Source organism: Apus apus, chromosome 4, assembly GCF_020740795.1.
Source record: "Apus apus isolate bApuApu2 chromosome 4, bApuApu2.pri.cur, whole genome shotgun sequence".
Taxonomy (NCBI): Eukaryota; Metazoa; Chordata; class Aves; order Apodiformes; family Apodidae; genus Apus; species Apus apus.
The window spans coordinates 40,222,572-40,246,759 of NC_067285.1; the positions used below are offsets into that span (position 1 = coordinate 40,222,572).

Here is a 24,188-nt window from a genome sequence, read left to right on the forward strand (position 1 = left end):
ACTGGGTAAAAACCTGGCTGGATGGCTGGGCCCAGAGAGTTGTGGTGAATGGGGTCAAATCCAGTTGGGGCTGGTCACCAGAGGTGGCCCTCAGGGCTCAGTGTTGGAGCCAGTCTTGTTCAATGTCTTTATCAATGATCTGGATGAGGGGATTGGGTGCAGCCTCGATATGTTTGCAGATGACACCAAGTTGGGCAGGAGTGTTGATCTGCTTGAGGGTAGGAGGGCTCTGCAGAGGGACCTGGACAGGTAGAATCGATGGACCAAGGCCAATTGTATGAGGCTCAACAAGGCCAAGTGCCAGGTCCTGCATTTCGGTCACAGCAACCCCCGGCAACGCTCCAGGCTTGGGGCAGTGGCTGGAGAGCTGCCCAGCAGAGAAGGAGCTGGGGGTGCTAGTGGACAGCTAGATGAACATGAGCCAGCAGGGTGCCCAGGTGGCCAAGAAAACCAATGGCATCCTGGCCTGTATCAGGAAGAGCATGGGCAGCAGGAGAAGGGAAGGGATTGTTCCCCTGTGCTGGGCCTTGGTGAGGCTGCACCTCAAGTCCTGTGTTCAGTTCTGGACCCCTCACTACAAGAAGGACATTGAGGTGTTGGAGCAAATCCAGAGAAGAGCCATCAAGCTGGTGAAGGGTCTGGAGAACAAGTCCTATGAGGAGAGGCTGAAGGAACTGGGGATGTTAAGTTGAAGAGGAGGCTGAGGGGAGACCTCATTGCACTCTACAGGTACCTGAAAGGAGGCTGTAGGGAAGTGGGAGTTGGCCTCTTGTCTCAAGAGAATAATGGCAGGACCAGAGGAAATGGCCTGAAACTGAGCCAGAGGAGTTTTAGATTGGCTATTAGGAAGAATACTGAAAGAGTGGTCAGGCACTGGAACAGGCTGCCCAGGGAGGAGGTGGAGTCACCATCCTTGGAGGTGTTCAAGAAACGTGTAGATGTGGCACTTCAGGGCATGGTCTAGTGGCCGAGGTGGGGTTTTTTATGGGTGCTTTCTGGTGGAGTGTGTGTGGTTGTCTGCGTTTGTTTGGGGTTTGTTTTGTGATCTCAGAGGTCCTTTCCAACCATGACAGTTCTGTGAGAAGAGGGTAGTGTTTAGACTTGCTGGCCATATGCTGTAATGGGATGAATGAGAAAGGAAATGGACAGGAGATTCAATTCCTTATCCCTTTGGTGTGTATTCATAACTAGTGTCTAGAAGAAAAGCTGAATACTGCGGAAATTCTTACTTAATGTGCTTCTCTCCATCTTTGCAGGAATTTGATTTCCATGTTCGTTGGCCTGGAGTGAAACTACTTACATCTCTCTTAAAGCAACAAGGACCTCAAGTGCAGCAGATCATTCTTGTCAGTCCTATGGGTAAGTGGTTGGGTTTATTGCTCATCAACTTGAAGCTGGAAATTTGGCAAATATCAGGGCAGAGGGCTAGAGGAGTGTCAAGTGGTGGGTTTTAAAGACCTCCAGCATGAAAAAAAGCTGCACCTTTTTTATGCTTTATTTTTTTAATGTGTTTCTTCCAGGTGTTTCCAGGCTGATGGATCTATTAGCAGACTCTAGGGAGGTGATACGAAATGATGTAAGTACAGAACAAAGGCAGTTTATCCTTTCAAGAAATAGCCAAAATGCTCTAATTACTTCAGAAGAGATGAGGTGCTTTACAAGTTCCCTCTTTCTTCTGTATAGCCACTTAGCATCCTTCTTAACAGTACTGTGCTTCTATTTTGAAGTGCAGTCAGGCACGAGAGACCTACTTCATGGTGTCCATGGTGGGTTTTGTTAGATGTGCTGAGTTGCAGGGGATGCAGTTCTGCCCTATGATGCTGGCCAAGGATTATGCTGCTGATTTAGCATCCCTCTAAGAGCTGTGACTTGTGAAAAGCAATGTAGTTCTAGTAAAACATAAGGTTAATTTCTTCTCTTCCCCCACCTGTCAAGGGAGTCTTGTTGTTACAGCAACTGACAAAAAGTAATGCAGCCATACAGAAGATTGTTGCCTTTGAAAATGCCTTTGAGAGACTTCTGGATATCATCACAGAGGAAGGAAACAGTGATGGAGGTACAGGAAACTCCTATTCATAGCCTTGTGCTTCTGCACAAACTATTAGTTGACAGTGTTTCCAGGCTGATGTTAGTATGTGATGGGAGCTGGGTTAATGGATAGAAGGATCAAAACATACAGCCTGGTTGTAACAACAGCAAAAAGAGATGAAATAAGCAGGCAGGCTTTCAGCATCTTTGAAAACTGGTCTTGAGATACTCAGTTAAAACATAAGTTAGTTCCTCTGAGTGTGTGTGTAAGTTTGGGTGTTCCTGCTTGGCTTATGTCTGTGAATGTTTATGCTTTGAAGGGCCGTGTCAGGAATGTGTGAGCTGCATTTGTCACTTACAGAGTTAAGCATCTGCATTTCCTCCTGTGAGATCCCTGGGTGCTTGGAGTGGTGGAAGTCATATCTTCTTCAGCCTCACAAGTAACTGCAGTATTTTAGTCAGCTGCTTGTTAAATAATTTACCTGAAAAAAAAGATTTAAAAAGAAATAAAAAATAATGCAGCACTTAGCTCTTCTTCTTTTTTTTTTTTTTTTTTAATTAGCAACACATTAGGAGCTTACAAGCAGTTGTAATTTGCTCCAGGATCTATTTCAGCAACAAGACAGGCTGTTGTTCTGTGACCTTTGTGGTCTGCAGGAGCAGTTTCCACTTCTCTCCCAGCTGAATTACTCCAAGTATGTTGGTGCATGGAAGGATTAAGCAAACCTCTGATTCCAAGCTGCTATTTTTAGGCAGCTAATAATTTTAGGAGACTTGGTATGTACATTCCTAAGTGTTAGCAGTTCTCTGCTTCCCTGTTGTGTATGCAGCCCTGCTGAGGGCCAGATGACCAGCTGTGGCCCTGCAGCAGGAGCAGGGCACAGGGAATGTGACAGCTGGTCTCTGTTTCCCACTGCCAAGTCTGACATTACCTCTGTGTGCTCAGAAGAGCAAGTCTTGGTCCTCTCTGTCAAGTCCAGATTTTGAGGCATTCCAGCAGTACTGGAAGCAGCTTGTTGTTATTCCTGTTGTCCTCTGGACAGAGTTCTCTGAGGAGTTTCTCTTCACAGAGTACCCAGTGGATGAGCATCTTGAGTGCTTTTTTTCCATTCAGATAAAACCAGAGGAGGAGGAAAAGATGTTGCAGCTCCAGGGAGTTGAGTTTGAATTGGCTCATTGTAAGGGCTATACCTAAGAATTGCTTCTTCACCAAAAGTAGCTTTGAAATGAGTTGAAGATGTCACCAGTCATTAATGATAATGAATGTGTAATCCAGTAACAATTGCTGCATTTGAAGCATGATGCAGCTCAAGAGGAACTTGCTTTTAGTGCTCACAACACAGATACAATCATGTAGCCTGACTCAGAAGTAGGTACACTTCAAGACAGAAAGTGCTTGTGAGGCTTTGTTGGAAATTCTTCCTATTCCTACCCAGTTAACTCGTAGAAACTGTATATTCTTTGGCAATAATGATTTTGGTTTAGACTTGTGAAAGAAACACAGTGATTTCCTTGGAAATATGCTGGATCAACATAGGTGTATTTAATTTAGACTGACCCTTTTTCTTGCATGAGGTTAGCAGTTCTTGATACAAATCTAACATTCATTAACAATAGAGTTCAGAAGGGTGTGCTCTGTTCCATTCAGAACATCCTTAATGCATGGAGAGGCTAATTAGTTTTCTGTGTGTCATTTTATGAATCTTTTGGGTTTTTTTGTCTCACCAGGAATCGTAGTGGAAGACTGTCTCCTCTTAATACAAAACTTGTTGAAGAATAATAATTCCAATCAGAATTTCTTCAAAGAAGGTTCATACATTCAGCGTATGAAGCCTTGGTTTGAAGTTGGAGATGACAACTGTGGGTGGTCTGCCCAGAAAGTAACTAATCTTCACCTAATGCTGCAGGTAGAACACACTTCATCAAACTCCTAAACACCAATGTCAACAGTTTTTCATCTCTCTTGCAATGAAGAACAAGTGTAATGTCAACAGTTAACTCTGAAATCCATGTGTTGTCTGTAGCTCAGAATTAGCTGCCAGCATTCCTGAGATGTGCTGCTTTCAGCACAAATCCTGTTGCCAAATTGTGACTTGGTAATGGCTGGAATATCCTGTGCCTTCCTTTCATGGAACTGAAGAAGTGACAGGGATTTGAGCTAAGTTTATAATCAGGGGTGTTCTATGTCAAGAATCCTTCTGCATGAATGCATGTGTGGCCACAGTGCATTAACCAAATTCCAGTAGCTGCTCTCTCTGTGGGTTCACAATTCCTGATTGTTGGGCATCTTCCCTCCCAGAGGATGAAATGAGGTTTTCCTGTTCTGTGGCACTTGGTGTGGAAGCTGAGCAGGTAGTTCTCACTTCCCTGAAAAGTAGTTCTGGCAAATGGTGAGCCAAATAATAAGATGAAAAATTACAGCTTGATTTCTCCTCGCTTAGTGTTTGCAATGGAGTCAGATATTTGAAGAGGTTAAAGAGCTTCCCTGAACTCAAACTTGTCTTCTCTGCCCATTTTTAGGAGCAGTTCTGTTTCATGGCTAACCTTCAAATAGGTGCATTATTTTATTTAGCATTTCACCAGGGCTCAGGCTCTCTCCACACAGAAATGTTTCTTTTTTTCTAGCTTGTGCGGGTACTCGTGTCTCCCACAAATCCTCCTGGTGCCACCAGCAGCTGCCAGAAGGCCATGTTTCACTGTGGGTTGTTACAGCAGCTCTGCACAATCCTGATGGCAACTGGAGTTCCTGCTGACATCCTGACAGAAGTAAGAGGGAGCAAATAGGTTTAGGGATGGAGGGGGGGGGGGCAACTACATGGGTGGAAGCAGGAGTGGGCAAGGAGAAATGGTTGCTGCAGAGAGCAACTGGAATTCTAGTATTGGCTAAGAATGTGTTTCTGATGCCAGGGATGTCACCTTCCTGTGTGGGCAACATAAATGTAAGACAGTTTTTTTTACATTATGTTCTGGAACCAGAAAGTGTTTGGGTTTGCTTATTTTTTTTCTGTTGGATCTCGGTGTAGCCCAGAGTGGCTGAACTGATTCATGTTTTTCCTTGGTTTGGGGTTGTTTTCCCTGTGGTTTGTTGTTTGGTTTTTTTTTTTTTTCTTTAGAGAGAATCTAGAAATATTCTGACTTGGCAGGTTTCCAATGATGAGGGATTTCTAGCTTCTAGAAAGCCCTGTCAGCAGTGTAGGCTAAGGTGTTTTTTTTCCCCTTGGTAAAATGCTCTGCTTAGATGGAGCTTAGACTGGTTTCTTTGGCGTGGCCTCTCTTGTGATGTTTTAAAAGATGAACTTCAGAGGTTTCACCTTTTGACTTCTCTAAAAATGTCCAGTTTAACTGGCTGTCCTAGCAAAACTGATCTGATATAGAAAGTTAAGTTGGAGGTGTCTGTCCTTCAGTCTTTGCTCAGTAGGCTTCACAGCTGTTGTTTGGTTTTCATTTGAAATGGTTTTATGGAATAAATCTCTATGCTGATCTTTGTTATGTGTTTTTCAATGCCAAACTGTGTTGGGGTTATCTTGAATAATTTTGAGAGATTTAGGTGGTAGATTGTCTCACTTTTAACTATCCATTTGATTTTTTTTCTCTGCATTCTCTGTAGACCATTAATACTGTATCAGAGGTTATTCGAGGATGCCAGATGAATCAAGACTACTTTGCCTCTGTAAATGCACCTTCTAATCCACCAAGGTAGAGGAAGAAAAGTGTTTAACTGTGTTAGGTAATGATGTATTGGTATGGGCAATAGCAGTCTAATCCAAAGGATTGTTTAAATTCAGAATTTAGGATTATGATACAGAGGAACAGTTGCAAATTCACACTGGGCGTATTAGCTGTAGCATGGAGGTGCCAGGTGTGTTTCCAAAAAGATGAGCCCTGGAACTGATTTATTACATGGTACCTGAAAAGAGAATAATGAGCAATAGTTGAAAAATTCCTAGATTGGGATGAGGTGCCACTAGGAGCCAGAGGATAGTCCTGCAACAAGATTTAGAAGTGAAGATAACAGGCAGGTAGAACACTGCTCAGACTGGGGAACAGCAATGAGATCTGAAACTCAGCATTTGAATATGAGGGTGAGAGTAGAAAAAGACCATTCTCTTTTATGAGTTGCTGCAGTGGCCTTACCAGGCACCTTCCTCACTGACTGAGCCAGCAGGAAGCAGCCAGGGACTGGATGGGGAAGGAAGATACTGTGGAGGAACTCTGGCTCACTGCAGTCATGTGGGAGTGAATCTTCTGGTTTGTCTTTTAACAAATGGAAAAACTTTGGTATTAAAATCAAATGTGTGAAATGGTAATAGATGGAGTAGGCAAAAGTCTCCTCCCTTACCTGGAGAATAACACTCCCTGTTCTGTATCTGCAGCTGTATTTGTTCACAACTTGGTCCTAAGTTTTTTTTCCTCCCAAACAGGCCTGCAATTGTAGTACTTCTGATGTCCATGGTAAACGAACGACAGCCTTTTGTGCTCCGTTGTGCTGTTCTCTATTGTTTCCAGTGCTTTTTATACAAAAACCAAAAAGGACAAGGAGAAATTGTTTCAACCCTTCTGCCATCTACTATTGACGGTACGCAAAGCTGGCGGCTGTGGGGAGTTGGGAGCTAGCACAGATGTTGAATGCATCAGCTGATGTCTTCTGCAAAATGACCTACTTGCCACTGAGTGTCTGATGGAAACAAGATAATTTGCCTTAAGACTGATTTCTCCACAACTTTGGTTTTGTTTTTCTGGATTTTAACTCTCTGCTGATGTCTTGCTTATCTTGTTGGTTTGGTGGCTTCTTTTAATCTGACTTGTACCTCTTGGCCGTTTTGGTAGCTACAGGTAACTCTGTCTCAGCTGGCCAGCTGCTCTGTGGGGGCCTCTTTTCCACGGACTCTCTGTCAAACTGGTGTGCTGCTGTGGCCTTGGCCCATGCCTTACAGGAGAATGCCACTCTGAAGGAACAGCTCCTGAGAGTTCAGCTGGCCACCAGCATCGGCAACCCGCCCGTCTCCCTGCTGCAGCAGTGCACCAACATCCTCTCGCAGGTACAGCACCCGCTGCCCCTGCCTGGGGAAACCTGGGGTGCCCAGGAGGGGTGCTGCTCTGGGGCAGGCGCCTGGCAGGAGGACAGGAGTGCTACCTTCATGGGGAGGAGGGCTTGCTCTCCTGTGCATCACGGGGAGAAAAGCAGCAAATCCTGCTTCTTCATCAGCTGTCCCTGCTTGATGTTGGCTACTCTCAGTAGGCAGAGGGTCCTAAAGCATCTAGAACTTAAACTTGGTTTAAAAGAGAAGGCAAAAGGTCAGGATCCCCAGTCACAATCTGTTGATGGAGAAGTGCCTGGTTAAGTATTTAACCTGTAACTGCTTACTTGAAACATCTTGAAAATACCAGGCTCTCATGTATGGGCTGTTGTTGAGGTTGCTACTCAAAGCTAAAAGCTTTTCTGAACATGTTCAACATGTTAACACCTGCCTTTGCAAATGACACATGGAGTGAACTTTACCTCCTAGCCCACACTTCCCTGTGCCATGTGCTTATTTTTTCCTCAAATAGTTGTAATAATAAGGAGCTGTGAACTTTGGCAGCAATTAGATTCTCCTGCAATTGAGAGTAATGGCAGAAGGCTGGTGTTTTGAATTTGTTCCTGTGACTTTTCACCTGCTCTTCCTGAAAATAGACAGCTCTCCTTTTTCATCCTTTTCCTGGCATTTTTGTCTGAAGTAAATCCTGAGTCAGTAAAACTGCCTGTGGCTCTTAGGCCTTAAATGATACAAGAGACTCAGATTTTGGGGGGATGTTTCTGAAATGTGTTCCACTTCAAGGTTCTCAAGTAATATGTGTGTAACTTTCAGGGTGATAAGATCGACAGACGGGTATGTATTTTTTTGGCACAGCCTTGGCATTTTCTTGCCAAATGCAGGCCTTTTCTCTTGCCTTGGGTTTTGCTGGGGTGGTTTTCTTTTAACTGCTTTTTGATGTGTTTCCACTCACAGCTTTGTGTTGCAGCTGGGTTTGGGTTTTATCCTAGCATAACAAGCTCTTTCTGTGTCTCCAGGGGATGCTCTAGGGGTGTTCCACAAAACTATGAGGTGTCTTTGGTAGCACGGGTGCTTGCCTTCCAGTGGGGTGGACTCACTTAACCATCTGTTCACCTAACAGGTGCACTTTCTTGTAAGGAAAGTAGGAACTGTTAGAAATGCTGTTTTCTCAGACTGGCCTGTAGCAAAGAGCTGGTAGAATCTGAAGTGGGAACGTGCTGCTGATTTCCTGATTGCTAAAAGAAAAACTGTTTAACCTGCCTTCTGGTCACTTATCACCTTCTACTTACCAGCAGAGGTTTTAACCTAGTAGCTCTTGGCTAGGAACATAGGGAATCTGATGGTTAGCTAATGACCCCTGAAGTGAGTGGGTTGACTTTCAGGCTGTTACTGAAAGGACTGCTAAGTTGTCTATCAGTGGCAGAAGAAACAGTTCTAAAGTATCACTGCTGTGGAATTGTCTGCTTTATTTACCTCGTGTCCACTTTGTCCTGAGGGCCTGGGGTTGTGCTGTTAGCAGCCCTGAGCTGTACAACAAAAGCCATGGAAAGCTGTCATCTATCACAGCAGGGGTTATTATGGTTTATCTACAAAGAAGTTCTGTGTGATTTATTTATTTATTTATTTATTTTTAGAGAGGGTGTTGTGGACTGTGTGGAAATCCTTAGGCAGAGTATGTTAATTTGACCTCAGAATAGCAGACAGTGCTTGAGAACCAGTGTGGTTTGCAACAGCTTCCAGCAGATGAGATGTGCTGTGAATGGTGGGTCCCACAAGCAGAAGGTGTTTCTGACAAGCCAGGTGATCTCTTAAGAAGCACGAGGTGTGCCAACCTGCTGTAAGGGTGAGGCTGCCAGTTACAGTGGTTATTCCCAGTGTGCATGAACTGGCTGGTAGTGTTGGGACAGGAAGAGTCAGTATTTGTGAGGCCAAAAGTGTTTCTAGTGTTGCCTATTCTGTTTGAAGCAAACATTTCCTTTTGTCCTCTTAGAACTGACTCAGTCATGACTAGTAAATTGATGTGACTGTCTTTGTGCAGATAATGGGTGTCATAGCCAGCTGGTCAGTAATTACCCTGAACTTTTAACTGCCTTGGACTGGTTCTGGTCTTTCCAAGTAACTTTTGTCCATCCCAGAAGGGTGAAAGCAGGATTGTATGAGTGGTTACTGGGGGATTAAATGCAGGCTGTCAGAAATTAAACTGGTTAAGTGTAGCCAAGCTCACTACAGCAGTGTGGTATGGCAGATTATTTTTCTGTATGAGCTTGTAAGACCTATGATGTGTCCACCTTGTGTCTTAATTGATGCTTCACCTGAAAACTGTGGAGTGTGAACCTTACCCAGTGGGCTATAAAAAGTGGTGAGACAGCTCTTTGGGCGTCCTGTCTTGCTTTTGTAGGTAGACCCACCATCTAGCAAGTATCTGTGGAATATACTTTGCCATTTAGACCAGGACACAAGGTCACAGCCAAGCTGCAGACAAACAGCAAAGACTAAGCAACAGTAGGGCATGTGGCACTCACCATGAAAAGCAGCAGCTGGGTGTGTTCTCTGCTCTTCCAACGTACTTCACTTGGGTCTCTGGAAGCAATAATGGTAATTATGGAAAAGGGCTGCATGCTCCCTTTGTGTGCAGCATTAGGGGCTGCCACAGTCTTTATTTGTCATCTGGGTTCTTCTCCTTTAAGGAGAGTGTTTCATCTTAGCCGTGGTGATAGACTGCAGCAAATCACAGCACCTCAGATGAAGTCCTTGAAGACAGTCCTTTCAGAGCTTGGTGTTTTCTTCCAGAGTTGCTAGATACAATTCCTGTCTGCCCTGTGGTCTGCAGGGGCAGTTGGGTAGCTGGGAGCCTGCTATGGAAGAGCTTCTTGCCAGACTGCTGCTCCCTGGCTGGGCAAAATGGGAGACTCAAAGACTAAGGTGAACACTACCACTGCCTTCAGCTCTAAAGCACGGGGGTCATCAGAGGAAGGATGGAAGTTCAATGTCTCCAGTGCAGATAACTCAAGCACAGACTCTTTCTCTGTTGCTGATGAGTACTTCTCTGTTTTGCCACTGTCTTGATCCCTGTGACCACTTGTTCTGATGTATTTTCTTGCCCCCTTTTGAAGATATCGCAGCAGCTCTGCCTCATCCTGCCTTTGAGACTTCAGCTTCCAGTTACTTCACCTAATTGATTAGGTGCTTGTGTGAAGTTCAGTTTTCCACGCAGAGAACATGTTTGTCAGAGGGCAGGTTGCCTTCTATTAACTATTCTAAGGATGCATCCTGTCGTGGTGCTGCTGTGCCTGGAATATCTGCAGCAGAGAGAAGGGGACAGAATGGAGAAGACAATCCATTTGCACATGAAAACTGATCTTCTCTAGTTAACAAAAACAAGTACTGCAGTTAGCATTCCTTTTGCTGGCTTCATGTGCATATTGTCTGAACCAAAAGCCACTCCAGTATTATCTTTACTTATAAATCAGTAATAGGAACTCGTGGCAGGTTTTAGTCAGCAGGGGAGGTCTTAGTGGTGTTTCATAGGGAATCCTTACCTGACTGAATTTACACCTTGTTCCTCCTTTACAGGGGTTGTGTGTATCTTCCTTCATGTTACCCCAGTATTAACTATAAATGCAGCACTAATTTATGATTTTTGTATTCGGTGCTAATTTGCATTGAGTTGTATTTCACATCTGTGGTGCTTGTTGTTTTGCTGTGGGAACAGTTCAATATGAATGGTTTAATACTTGTTTTATCAAAGCACTAAAGCTGTGTTCAGTATCACTAACAATGGGGTATTTTGAAAGACATGACTTATTCATAAATTGAGTTGAAAGTGGGTGAGTTTTGGATCACTGCAGCTCTTTTTTTTCATATTTTAGTCCTCCACAGTGGAAAGGTAACAATGGGGTTTTATTCTTTTCAGGGCAGTAAAGTACAGACCAGGGTTGGACTACTGATGTTGCTTTGCACTTGGCTCAGCAACTGCTCCATTGCTGTCACCCACTTTCTTCACAATCCAAGCAATATACCTTTCGTATCCTTCACCTGCCTGCAGAGGAGAACTGCTTGCCTAGAAATTACTTGGATTATTCCTGTTGAAGTTGAATGTTTATCTAGATGACTTGGCAGGGTTGCTGTGTGACACACAACAACATGCACTGGGGCAAGAGCTGGAAGTGGCCTTGTGCTGACAGTGCTCTTCTGTGCCCTGACCTGTCACAAGCTCTAGTCAAGATGGGCTTGTGAATTGAAGTGCAGAGGAAAGTGCTGTCATCTTGCCAGCAAAGTATATTTTCACTGGATGAGCTCATTGATCCAGAGTGACTGGCACTTAGACCCGAGAGGTAAGAATGACTCCTCCTTATGTTGAAGCTTATTTGTATGTTTGCTTTTCTGACTCAAGTACACAATGCTGAACTGTCACCTTATCTCACTTGAAAGTCTGTTTTGGAGCAAGTCAAGCTCTTTGGTTAAGCAGTTAATGAGAAAACAAATTTTGGAGGAAACCCCTGATTACCTGACACAGATTATCAGGACACTGATGAGTCCTTCAAAAGAAAAGCCAGCTTTGCTAGGGTGTCATCAGCTATTTTGCCTGCTTCCTAACCAAGCTTGGTTTTCCATGTGGAAATAATTTTAACTGGGAGTTTATTCAGGGATAGTATGTTACATGTATTGTGCTTATGAACTATCTCAAATATCCTTAACAAGACCTCTAGCTCACAGGGCAGATAGCTGAAAACCTTGGAGAAGAGGAGCAGCTCGTCCAAGGGCTGTGTGCACTTCTGCTTGGCATTTCCATCTACTACAATGACAACTCCCTTGAAAATTACAGGAAGTAAGTATGATGTTGAAGAAAGAGGACTTCAATGGTTTTAAACTGAAAGAAGAGAGATTTAGGTTAGAGATCAGACATAAATTCTTCAGTGTGAGGGTGGTGGGACACTGGAACAGGCTGCCCAGGGAAGCTGTGGCTGCCCCATCCCTGGAAGTGTTCAAGGGCACGTTGGATGGGGCTTGGAGCAACCTGGGCTGGTGGGAGGTGTCCCTGCCCATGCAGGGGATTGGAACTGGATGATCTTGAAGGTCCCTTTCAACTCCAAACATTCTGTGATAAATTCTGTGACTGTGGAGTAAAGTTCTGTGAATGGCAGGTAGTGGTTTAGGAGGCTTCAAACTGATGTGTAGTTGAGAGTATTTGCATGTTCTGTGTGGGATGCACAATCACTTGCCCACCTCTAGCTAGGGAAAGCAGGTAGCTTTGCATAGATTCTCTTACCCTCTGTGTTCTTGGGCTGAGAACATATGTCAGTGGCAACTGCAAAACTGCATCTTGAATGCAAAGCTTCCAGTGTGGGTAAGACTTGAGACAGATAGAGAGTCATAACTGCAAAAAACAGTGAGGGAAGAATGGATTGATTTCTTCAAGTGTTGCATGGGTTGATTTTTCTCTTCCTTTCAGAGAGAAGCTGAAACAGCTGATTGAGAAGAGGATTGGCAGGGAGAACTTCATTGAGAAGCTTGGCTTCATTAGCAAACATGAACTTTATTCCAGAGCTGCTCAGAAACCACAGCCTAGTTTCTCTAGCCCAGACCACATGGTGTTTGATCATGAATTTACCAAGCTTGTAAAGGAATTGGAAGGTAAGATGTTAGGCTAATTTATTTAGTTTTTGTGATGAACTGATGACTGAGCTACCAAATGTGGTGAATGTAACACTGTTAAAAAGCAGTGTGATGGTACTAAAACATGTTCCAGTAAAAGCTGTAAGTAATCATGTATCCAAGCTGGTAGTTCAAGCATTTAGTAAAAGTATTCCCAGTACATCCACCAACTCGAGTGTTGTACTAATTGGATGACATAATATTCCAAGGTGAAATGGTTCTTAATCCATGCTGTGAGGTTTCACACTGTGGCCAGGAGGTGTATTTACCTGTGCTCACACAGAGACTGAAGTATTGAGCACATACAGTGGTCACACAAGTATGCAATCTGGATGTTTTCTCTTTCTAATTGGTTCATTAAGAAACATGATGAATGCTGAATTTCCTGGCCTGTTAGAAAATGATAGGGACTTTCTTCAGTGCTTCCTGTCCTTCACAAAAACAACAGGCTATCATCACCCTTACCATCTGTGTTCTGTTACTAATACTGCTTAACTTAAATCAGGTTAGAGAAGGAAAAAAACCTCGAAGCAGGAAGAGTAAGGATGCTTTTTCCCAATCATGTTTCATCTGCACGTTGCCCTTGTAGTCCTAATTCTGTCACTTACTTGCACAACCACTTGGGCAACAGTTGTAGTAGAGCCATAATGTAAGTAAAACACCTTTTCTGGTAGGGAGGGCTCAAAACAACCCATTTGCTTTCCTCAGCGTGTATAGACCAGTTAAGTGTTCAGACCTTGTTATAAAAAAATTGGCATTTCCTGTTTTCTTAAACCTGTTTGTGACAATTGCTTTTTCTTAAAGTGCAGGTTGAGTTTTTAATGCCATGAACTCAGTTAAAGTGGCTGAGACTGAGACCATTTTGAGGACAAAAGAGACGTGAATTGGGCTTTAGTTGACAAAACTGTTTTTGACAGGTGTCATAAGTAAAGCTATTTACAAGTCCAGTGAGGAAGATAAAAAGGAGGAGGAGGTCAAGAAGACATTGGAACAGCATGACAACATCGTGACTCACTACAAAAAAGTCATCAGAGAGCAGGTAAGAGGGAGTTAACCTGCACATGTGCCTCCAGAAGTTGTTTGTCCTGGCTTTCAGAGGCACTGCAGTGCAGCTTTGCTACCCAGTGTTCCAAAATGATGAACAAGGAATTCAGCAAGGCAGAAATACTTCCAAAACCACTTAATTTCTGGTTCAACTGAAGTGTTAGTGTTTAGAATACTGGTTAAGTGTAATTCTTTCCCTGGAGTACATCTCCACTTTCCTGTGTTTGTGTTTCTTCTCAAATGCGTAACTGCAGAACTTGGGAAGGGACCTAATTCTTAGTTCTGTGCTCTCACCTTTGAACAGATGACAGAGGAAATGTGGCTGAATGAAGAAGTGAAGTTTGTCAGTGAAGTTTGGGTGTACCTGTTGTGGCTGGACTCTGAAAAATTTTTCTTCCAACAGTAGTTCACTTGTTTTGCCACAGCTTCGATTGAGAAGTAGAGAAGCAAAGCTAATTAACTTAAATAGCTGAACTTAAATAGTTCAGGGATTTAGAATGGATACAGAATCTAGGGGTACATGTGGCACTTCTGGACCTCCCCTGAGGCTTGATTGAACACATGATGACAGCAATTACCATAACTTCTTTGAAGACTCTTGAAGTGGACCGAGTGTGTGCAGGCTTCAGTGTGATGGAGAAAAACTGCAATCATCAGCTTACATATATTTCCTTTTTCTTTCTCCTGTTGTCCCTGGTCGAAGGATGCTGGAAGTTTCGTCCAAAAGATTCAGAAGGCATTTGGGTGTGACAGGTGGCTTCTGTCTCTCCCAGGCTTTTCTCCCAGGAATATCTATCTAGGTTTGCATGAGGTTTTCCTAGTCATCTCTCACAGGTAGCACTGAGTGTCACTAACTAGTCACATGTGCTGTTGGAACAGTTAAGCTTTTTCTGTCTTTATTTGCCCTCCTGACAGTATGGCAGTGAAGTGTTACTGCTCTAAATGCCTTTTTTTTATTTGTTTGTTTTCCCAGGACCAGGAGCTTGAAGAATTAAAACAACGAATTAACACTTTAACATCTCAAAATGAACAGCTCCAAGCAACAGTTACACAGCAAGTGTCACAGATCCAACAGCATAAGGACCAATACAATCTCCTTAAAGTACAGCTAGGTAGGCTTCAGAAAGAATACTTTAACATTACTTTGTTGGTAAAATGACCTTGTGATTTATGGCAAACCCCAGAGCAGCCCCAGGAGACAATCCTCCCTCACTTCAGCCAGGCTGGGGTATGTTCTGCAGCAGGTGCAAACTGCCCATACAGATGAGAACACTTTTTTCATACTGAACGTTGAGCATTACAAACAAATTTCTCCAAGCATCAGAATTGCTTCATGATCTAAAAAGGTTCAGCTTTAAGTGCCTTGAAACTGACAGGATACAGCACAGTGAGAACTCAGAGGGCAGCTTGAAAATGGGAGTGAAGCATAGTTTGCTCTTGCTTTGTGCTCATGTCTTGGGTGTTTTGAAAGCAGTTCAGTTTTCTGCAAGATTGGTCTGAACTCAAAGCACCTGAAGGTAGCTGCTGCATGCCAGACAGTTCACTCACAGGGACACATGGGAACACTGGGACTAGCAGTAGCTTTTGACCTGATCCCAGTGTTACTTTGCTCACCATGAAAAGCAAACCCTTTGTTGTCACCCTGGCTACTTCCCTGCACAAGTGCCTGGGGAGGGGTAATTGCTGTAGCAGCTGTTGGCTACCAGGGAGCTGCTGGCAGAGGCTTTCTACACCTTTAGTCCAAACCAGCCATCACCTGTTCAGACTTAGAATGTGAATAGATGGGCCATGGTCTGTGCTGAAGTTTGGGTCTGTGGATGAAACTGAATTAGGGAAGAATTGGGGGATGGCAGATGTGCAAGATGAGGCCTGTTACTATCACTAGAGAGCATGCTAACTGAATGCTTCAGTCAGGGCAGCATGGTCAAGTTACTGCAAGGTCAAGATGCCTGATAAGCTGTATATGACATGAGTTCAAGTAATTCTACCTTCAGGATTTTTCATGATTAAAAACACGTGTGGAAACAATTGCCCTTCCTCTGTGGAATGATTTGTCTATGAACTTGGGGTGAAGTGATGACTGAAGCAATATGAGGCTGTAGCCACAGGTACATACTTGGAGATTTGGCAGATTAGGGCTCATTATTCAACTTTTGATAGAGAATTCTTAAGCACTTTGCTTTGCTTTTTGAGTTAGAACTGCTTGTCAGTGCCCTGTGGAGCAGGAGGAGAATGGGCAATAAGGACTTTAATTGGCATGTTTGAAGCAACTTCAGAATTATGTCAGTGTTTGTGACCTTGGTTATGGACTCTTGTCTTCTAGGCAAGGACACTCAGCATCATAATTCCCACAGTGACACATTTCAGATGAATGGCTTTCAGACAGAAGAAGTGAGCAAACTGAAAGAGGAGTTGGAAGAATGGAAAAACAAGCATGAACTGCTGCAAGGGCAGTTAAGGGAAAAGGATTCTGTGATTGAAACATTGGTAAGCGTTAATTACCTCAGCAGCACTTGATGTGGCTCCTGCTTTCAAATGTCATTTCCCTTAAGCTGCACAAGTCCTCCTTGTGTTGGCAGTCAAGGAATCATAACTGATGGTGTGCTGGTAATGGGAAATAGGGTGGGAAATGGCTTGAGCAGAGCTGTTTCTGCCTCACGTTGCTCCCCGGAGTAACTTGTACAACTGACCTGTTGTACTGTAGAATCTGTGGTTTGGGTGGGGGGAAAAAATGGTAGGTATCTCCTAGGAGCTTTGTGGGAGACAGTCGTGGTGGCCTGTGTTTGATGGCCTGCATGTCACAATGCAGGATCACACGTGGTGCTGCCACTTTGTGCGTGATTTCTGCATTTGGGTTGGTGAAAGATGCTTTTGCACTGACCTTAGATGAGACCATCCTGCTGCTCTCATGTAACTGGAGAGCTTTTTGATGTGCATTTCTTAGCCTGTGTGCACCATCTCTGCTGGGAACCCTGATCATGTAAGCATGCAGTTTGCTTTGTGTTCTAACAGCATGACTATTTAGTCTGTCTAGTTCTGGGGCTGATTTTCCTCTTGTTATTACAGAAATCTTCCCAGTGGGAAATGGGAACAGAGCAGTCTTCACAGACCAGCAAATCTGGTGGCTTGGAGCTCAGTGATGAACTACAGAAGGTGAGCTTGGGGTATTTCACAAAGCTGCAGTGAACAGTGGTAGGGGAAATGAGCTTTGTCAAACTCCAGAGAAGAGCACTGATTCCTGAGCGTGTTCATGGATTTAATGCTGTGCCTTTACATGATGATGGTTCTAATCTTGGAGCATCAATATTATGCATCCAAAACTGAATAATTTACTTTTTGCTAAGCAAGTCTGAGCCAGCAGAAGAGACTTAAACCGACTCCTTAGACTTGCAAAATCTATCTATCCATTATCTATCTATCTATCCACTTAAATGTCAGGAGTGCTTCCAGGCATTTGACATGCTGTGTAGAGCAAGTGTTTAAATATATGTAGGTCCAATAATTTAAAGTAGCTATTGATCAAAAAATACCTACTAGAGTTTCCCTGATGACAGGCCTAGTAGTGCCTGGATTGGTAAGCCCTGAGGGGTTTCTGCAGCAAGAATGGTCATGTCTGGAGGATTAATGGCAATGCTAGAGGTGTGACCTTTATGAACACAGCTCAGGCTGGGACAGGTGCCTTGGTGGGGCATTGCACAGAGAAGAGTTTGAGAGCAGGGCAGAAAATGGTGTGTTGCTGACTAGTTTTGTCTTCTAAGATAAAGTGAGATGCAGTTTTCTTCTCATGTGCTAGTATGAAGCTGTCTGGTAGCATTTAGCTTAGGAAAAAATGGATGTGAAAAACTACCTTGTTGTATCAGATGAACTTACAAGCATGTTTTGGGTTTTGTTTCCCAAAGGAATTAGATGTGCTCAGGAGTCAGGTGCAGCTACAGTCTGCAGAAATCTCCAAGCTTCAGATGGAGAACCAAAAGTTACAGGTAATGGTACCAGTGAAATAGTTGAGTATTTTCTCTTTGGGGACTAAAGACTTTACTTGCTTATGTTCTCTGTAGTTGTTGTCCTAAACCAAGCTTGTTTTATAAACTAGCAAGTGATTCCAACAGTGTTTTATGTGTTGTCTGGATAAATCCTTCATGAGGAAAGATGGGACTTCTAATGAATTTAGTACTCTTTGAGGCCACTGGTCCTTTGTATTTTTAAACAAAGGAAAACCAGCTATTCTGTGGTTTAAGCAGATACCCCACTCTAAGGAAATGGTCTCTTATGAGACCCAAATACATGATATCCATTAAGATCATTGTTCTTAAAAACAGTTGAAGGTACTAATTTGAAAGTTGATTAACAGCTGAATGGCAGATGGAAGGCACAATGTCTGTGCAGACCTCCACATGCTTCAGAGCATTTTAGCTGTGTATTTAAAAGATAAGCCCATCAGGCCTGCTAGAATAGCTAAAGAAATGTGATGGTGTCCTCAAAACTATCTAAAAGCATTATTGAACGTGGAGCTAGAGAGCTTCCATGAACATGTTACAGGTGCTGACACAGCAGAGCTGACATGAAGCTGCAGGAGCAGAGGCCACACCAGCAATGGAAAGGATGATGACAGGTGGTGCCTGGTGCTCAGGCACAAGGGTGGCTCCTGTAGGCCCTGCTTGACAGCTTTGCTGTAATGAAGACAGGGTAGCTGGACTTGCTTGAACTCTTGGTTCTGACTTGCATGCCAAATTCGAATTTCAGTAATGCAACAAAGAGGACTTGTGTGGGGAAAATACAGGTGTTAAATGTATGGATCACCTGAAGGAGCAAGGCTTTTAACACTTCCAGGGGCTGGAGGCAGAGGCACTGCCAGGTGCTCAGAGCTGCCACCTCCAGTCAGGCCTTCTCTGGCCACCCTGCAGACTGCCTGCCTTTCCTACAGCTTTCACCTGAACATGGTAGAACTGCAGAAGCAATTGCTTTTTTTTTTTGCATAAATTGCATAGAATTGCAGTTTTACCTGAAAGGCAGCTGCCACGTTTTGGAAATAATACATTTGGGTAGGCCTGGCTAAGATTAAACCATTGCCATTTTTAGTAGTCCCAAAGAAAGATTTGGATATTTAGCTTAATAAAAATACTTAAGCCATCTGAGTGAAGGCTGATGGCCTGTATTAACCTAGGAAAAAACCTAATGGTCTTTTCAGAGTACAACTTCTCTGGAAGAAGGGTTTTTCTCCCTTTTGTGTGTGTATGTGTTTACTGAGACCCCAGGAAGCACAGACCTGCATCCTGATGCCTTGCAGCACAGGCTGGATAGAACCACCACACCTTGGCTATGCTGTGAGGAGAAAAGATGCTTTTAAATCCCACAACTGACTGTATAATGTCTGAGCTTGCTGGCTTGGTATGTGAGGCATTCAGTGCTCTGACAGTGCATTTTGTGTCCACAGAATACAGCTGCAGACCCTGTGTCAGTACACAGCAGTGCCTCAGCAGCCAGCAACTCTGACCTGGAGGGACAACTTGAGCAAGAAATAAAACAACTGAAGGTTGGTAGTGGATGAAGACCAAACCAAATCACTTGATACTCAAGCCTTTGGTTAGGAGGACTTCTACAATGGGAAAGGCTTTGGGTGGAAGTGGTTTGTTTCCTCAGCACCTGGAGTGTTTCTGGCTACGCAGAGGCTGGATCCATCTCCTCCTTCACTTTTCATTTGGGAAATGTAGGCCTTGTCTGCCTTTAAAGAGTTGGTAAGGACAGTCTAGGAGATGGCTTTACTCTGATATGTACTTGTTCCTCATTCTGTTTGGCTGGGAGGAAGGCAGCCACTATTAAGGCTTCTACCTACCTTACTCCAGGTTGGCAACGAGGGGAGTTCGGGTAAGGAAGTGTGTGGAAGCAGGGCCACAGGGCACTTGGTGGGGTTGCAGCTGTTTCAGGAGTGTGTGAAGTGAGCGTGTAGGGAGCCAGGCTTCAGCTGTTCTGATGCTTATGCTGTAACTTGGTGTGGGGTTTTTCCTGCTGCCAGAGTGAAGTCAAAGCCCTTTCCGAGGAAAAAGAAGCATTGAAACAGCACCTGGATTCATCCAGTAGTACAGTTGCTATCTTGCAAGATGAGAAAAGTAAACTTCAGCAGGAAGTTGCAGAATCAAAGAAAGAGCAGGATGATCTTCTGGTGCTTTTGGCTGACCAGGATCAGAAGCTGTCTGCACTGAAGGTCAAATTGAAGAATCTTGGTGTCCCGGTAAGCAAAGCAATGGGGCCAGTGAGTTCCTGGGTCTGAGGCAGGTCTGAACAGTCTGGGGGTGGCCATCCTTGATCCAGCAAGTCTGGTGGGGAACTTTCTATCATCAGAGGGCTGTTGGATCTACCAGAGTTGCTTTCTCAACTTCTCTTGGCACCCACCAGTAAAAGATGATGACTGCCTCTCGGAAGAAGTGTTCAGTTTAGGGATGCTGAGAGAGACCTGCCAAACTCCTGTGAGGACAAGTACTTGTCATGTCTGTGTCTGGAACAATATCTGACCAAATGCCTGCTGCAGCTTCTCCTGGCTTCCAGTCAGGAAGGAGATGATGGCAGTGTTCTAATCCTAAGGGATCTTACCACAGATAAGCAGCAGACTAAAGCATTCTAGTTAAGCAGGGCCTGCAAACTGTCAGGTCAGTTTCAGGGTGCCTTGTCTGCTGTGTGGTTTCTTTCAGGAACCTTTGTGACTTGGAGCTGGACTGTGTGACCATAAGGTGGATGCAACAAGTTGTTCTGCTGCAGTTATTGTGGCTGAACACCAGGCTGGAATCTGGGTTTCCTGTCAGGAGACAATCCTTCTGTTGTTTATGCAAACCTACTTAAGGAAGGATTAGATTTTGATAGTGAACAGTCACCTGTTTTAGGTTCAGGTGCAGAAATGGGGTTTTAAAGAGCCTGTGCTGGGCAGAGGCATTATTTGTAGTGAAAAGTATTTGTAGCAAGTGTAGATGGTGTAAGTGTAGCCGAGGGCTCTTGGAGCCTGCTTTTACATTACTTAAGTAGGGACAAAGTACCCTAGAAGGCAGCAGCAGCTTCACTCATGGCATTGCAAAGCACTGGGCAGATGTCTCCTCCTCAGCCTATTTGGTGAAGAAGGCAGGTTTGGGTGCAAGCAACCCTATGGGCAAGTGATGTGTGAGTTAAGTTGCTCACTTGAATGTCCAGGGTAGAGCTGCTGGTGCTGAAGGAAGGTGCTGTTCCCAGGGGACAGCCATCCTTTCAGACATGGAACTGTGTGGCATTACACGATGACAGCTGCCTTTATAGAGTGTTCATTGATACAGCATGATAATTATAGTTGAGCTTTAAGCTTATTTTCACTCCCTCAGCATTGCCTTCAGAAGATTGGATAAGAGTAAGGGATGTTACTGCTCACGACAGATCTTTTGTAATTTCAGGTTGAAGATGAAGATGATATTGAATCTGGAGATCAAGGGGATGAAGATGAGGATGAAGATGAGCAAGACTAGAATGTGTTTGCGTGTTACCATGAAAACTAGATTGCTTTGTTACTGGGAAAAAATCTATTATTGGTGTTCAGAGCAAAACATCTGCTTATGAGAAGCAGATGGGAACATGGCAACTGTGGGACTAGTTATAAGTTACTGAAGTGTTTGAAAACCCTTCATACTAGGTAAAGGAAACAAAAATCACCATTTAAGTTCTACATGAGTATCCCAAATTGTACTTGTTTAGAAGTTGCTTTAGACACTGTTTAAAGCATGGGGATGACAATGTTGCTGCCTCAGTTCATTGTCATTGGCAGAAGTTCTGTGCATTTGTCTATAGTTTTAACCTTCTGAACTCTTAATTAAATACAGCAGTATTTGGTTTAACATCTGTCAAATGGAATCATTGCCCCTGCCTTCAGCATGGAGCTTCACTGTCATTTCTGGCTTCCTTGAAAGTGCAGCTGTGTGGTGGAAGGGTTGGGGTGGCTGTGGTGTATGGTGGCCACTCTGATGGGATGCAGATGGTCCTGGCCTGGCACCAAGTGCCTTGACACCTGAGATGGCTGCATGTGGATCCTTCAGGGGGAAACCCTCAGGTTCACTGGGAACAGGGAAGAGGTTTCATGGAAACCTGCACAAGGAAGGAAGCCATTGTAAGAAGAGTCTGCGAAAACACAGACCAAGATGTGATCTAATGTGCTACTGAGTCAGTGTAAGAAATAAAACTGTTGTTGACTGCTTCAGTAAGGAAATGAAAACTACTATGATTTATATAACTTATTGGCTCCTGACAAGTGAATAAAATATGAACATTTTAAAAGAAAACCCTGAATATGCTAAATGCATCCGTTTCATCTTTTGATATTAAAAATAGGTATCTCCACTTAGTGCTCCTTCATTTAATTCTCTTGTGCTGTTTTAATAAAATATATTTTAATACATGTGTAAAATGGTCTAAAATGAGTCTAGGGGGGCAGATGAAAGTAACACACCAGCTACTGAGGCTCTTGACGTGTAAGTATATAGGATGTGCTGGTTCATTTTTTGTCTTGTTCAACAATATAGACTTGAGTAGCTGCTTAACTTCCCTAAAGATTTTTTAATAAAATCATTTCTTAATTAAATTATGATTTGCAGAAGAGCAGAAAAGAGACTTTTTCCAAGTTACCTTGTGGGTAACACCTCGGTGGGTGTTTACAACTTCACGTTAAGGAGTAGTTGTTTAAGTGAACTCCTTTCTTGCACTCCATCCTGATGAATATCTTTTTGGAATTGGGAGGAAAAGCAAGGATGAGAAGCAATGGGTTCTAACTGTACCTGAGTACCCTTATGAATGGCACTTCACTAGAAGAAGGGAAAGGGTCACTTCTTAAAGGAGTTTAAATTTGTAGAGCCATTCAGGCAGCAGTGTTACCACCTGAAGAAATGGGAGCTCTGTTCTCCATGTATTGAAGTCAGTTTCAAAACCACCTTTTTCTAGTAACCCTGATAGAGGAGACAGCTTCAGTGCCCAGTTGTCCTGTGGGTGCTGGCATTGCTGTTTGCTGCTCTCAGCAGTGCCACCTCCAGAGAGCTGGTGAGTTTAAACAAAATAGACCTACCTCCTTGAACCTCTTCTCCCCTTGCCGCCAGCTGTCCTGTGGAGCGGTGCTGTTCTATCCAAGTGTTGGGTCCTTCAGGAGAGAGGGAAGGTGGCAATGGAGGAGTGATTTCAAGAAGCCTTGTGGCTTTGTCATGTATGGAGAGCCTAGAAAGCTGCTGTGGAGCTGGTCTAGCAGGGACATCTGCTTTTTCCTCTCTGTGATCTGTGACCTCACAGGCTCCATCTGTTCTACACACCTTTTATGTTGCTGCAGATGGTTCCACTTCATTGTCTTCTGGGTGCCCTTCTGTGAGGTTTCCAATAATGCTGTGGAGAAATAAACATTTTTTGGTAAGTTGTTCTTCAGTATGTGAGCACACCCTAGGAGGCAAGTGTCTTTCTCTAGTGTAGGGGGAAGGGGAACAGAGAAAGGAAGACAGGAGAAAATAAACCTTGTCCTCACATGGATGAGATGGAATCACCTGAACAGCACGAACAGACTCAGTATGTGAAAGTACAAGGCCTGTGACTGATGGTGGGGCCTGATCTGATCAGGAGCTGTTCCATCTGGCAACCTTACTTGGACACCAGTGCCACTCCTGACAGCCTGCTGCAACAGTTTTTTGTTGCCTTTCTCTGAGGTGTTATGCCTGGGAAGTTCTTCCTTTTGGATGCAGCTTCAGAACGTTTGAAATTGCAAAAAATAAAGGAAGGGATAACAAGGTGGGGTAGGAAGTTCAGGAGACAAGCAAACTGGTTGTGAACAGGTTTTAGAGAAGCCTGTTCAAAGCACTTTTCCCAGTTAGAAAACCTGTTTTGTTGGTTACTTGATATACCATCCTAATGGCACATCTTCCTCCTGGCAGCAGACACGTCGGGATTATAACAGTATTATTGTCAAATGGGTGCCCTTTGCCTAGCAGGTATTCACTTGACTCTGCATTTTTGGCTGTGTCATGAAAATTAGATTTATTTTTAATTCTTTGGAATCTATCCTTGTCCCATTGTGACTGGGCCATTATGAATGGAGGGTGGTTTTCCTCTGTCCAGCGTTGGGCTCATTGTTCCTCTCAAGTGCTAGCTGGAGTGGGGCTGCCATACTACTTCTCTTTCTTCCACCATTTGGCACATCGCTACCACACAGATCCCACCTGCAGGGCACTGCTGTGCACGTGCAGTCTGCAGGAAACAGCCTGGTCACTGACCCTTTGCAGGAATGGGTGTTGGGAAGTGATGTCTACAGCTTGTGTCCCCACCAGGTGAGATGCTGCAGCTCACCTGGAATGCGCATCCCACTATAGTGATTTCTGAACAAGCACAGGCCGTCTCTATGGATGTGTATCTCATCAGGGGGTGCATCTAAGTCTCTAGATAGGTAGTTGC

General features: G+C 44.0%; 1 protein-coding gene across 7 annotated transcripts in view; it reads left to right on the forward strand.

The window, feature by feature from the left end:
- Nucleotides 1-22,173, forward strand: part of USO1 (USO1 vesicle transport factor) — a 35,227-nt gene extending 13,054 nt beyond the window's left edge. For 2 of the 7 annotated variants that reach the window (XM_051618010.1, XM_051618013.1), the window contains 20 exons: nt 1,257-1,359; nt 1,521-1,576; nt 1,936-2,056; nt 3,757-3,935; nt 4,654-4,794; nt 5,636-5,724; nt 6,450-6,604; nt 6,862-7,067; nt 7,878-7,898; nt 10,978-11,088; nt 11,774-11,892; nt 12,517-12,698; nt 13,637-13,758; nt 14,737-14,875; nt 16,087-16,250; nt 16,830-16,916; nt 17,663-17,743; nt 19,195-19,293; nt 19,774-19,989; nt 21,170-22,173. In XM_051618010.1, the coding sequence (XP_051473970.1) occupies nt 1,257-1,359; nt 1,521-1,576; nt 1,936-2,056; nt 3,757-3,935; nt 4,654-4,794; nt 5,636-5,724; nt 6,450-6,604; nt 6,862-7,067; nt 7,878-7,898; nt 10,978-11,088; nt 11,774-11,892; nt 12,517-12,698; nt 13,637-13,758; nt 14,737-14,875; nt 16,087-16,250; nt 16,830-16,916; nt 17,663-17,743; nt 19,195-19,293; nt 19,774-19,989; nt 21,170-21,241 (2,463 nt within the window). In that variant the 3' untranslated portion in view covers nt 21,242-22,173. Of the gene's footprint in view, nt 1-1,256; nt 1,360-1,520; nt 1,577-1,935; nt 2,057-3,756; nt 3,936-4,653; nt 4,795-5,635; nt 5,725-6,449; nt 6,605-6,855; nt 7,068-7,877; nt 7,899-10,977; nt 11,089-11,773; nt 11,893-12,516; nt 12,699-13,636; nt 13,759-14,736; nt 14,876-16,086; nt 16,251-16,829; nt 16,917-17,662; nt 17,744-19,194; nt 19,294-19,773; nt 19,990-21,169 lie in introns of all 7 variants that reach the window. The other 5 variants (XM_051618009.1, XM_051618011.1, XM_051618014.1 and 2 more) reach the window with 3 other exon arrangements.
- Nucleotides 22,174-24,188: the final 2,015 nt, after the last annotated feature.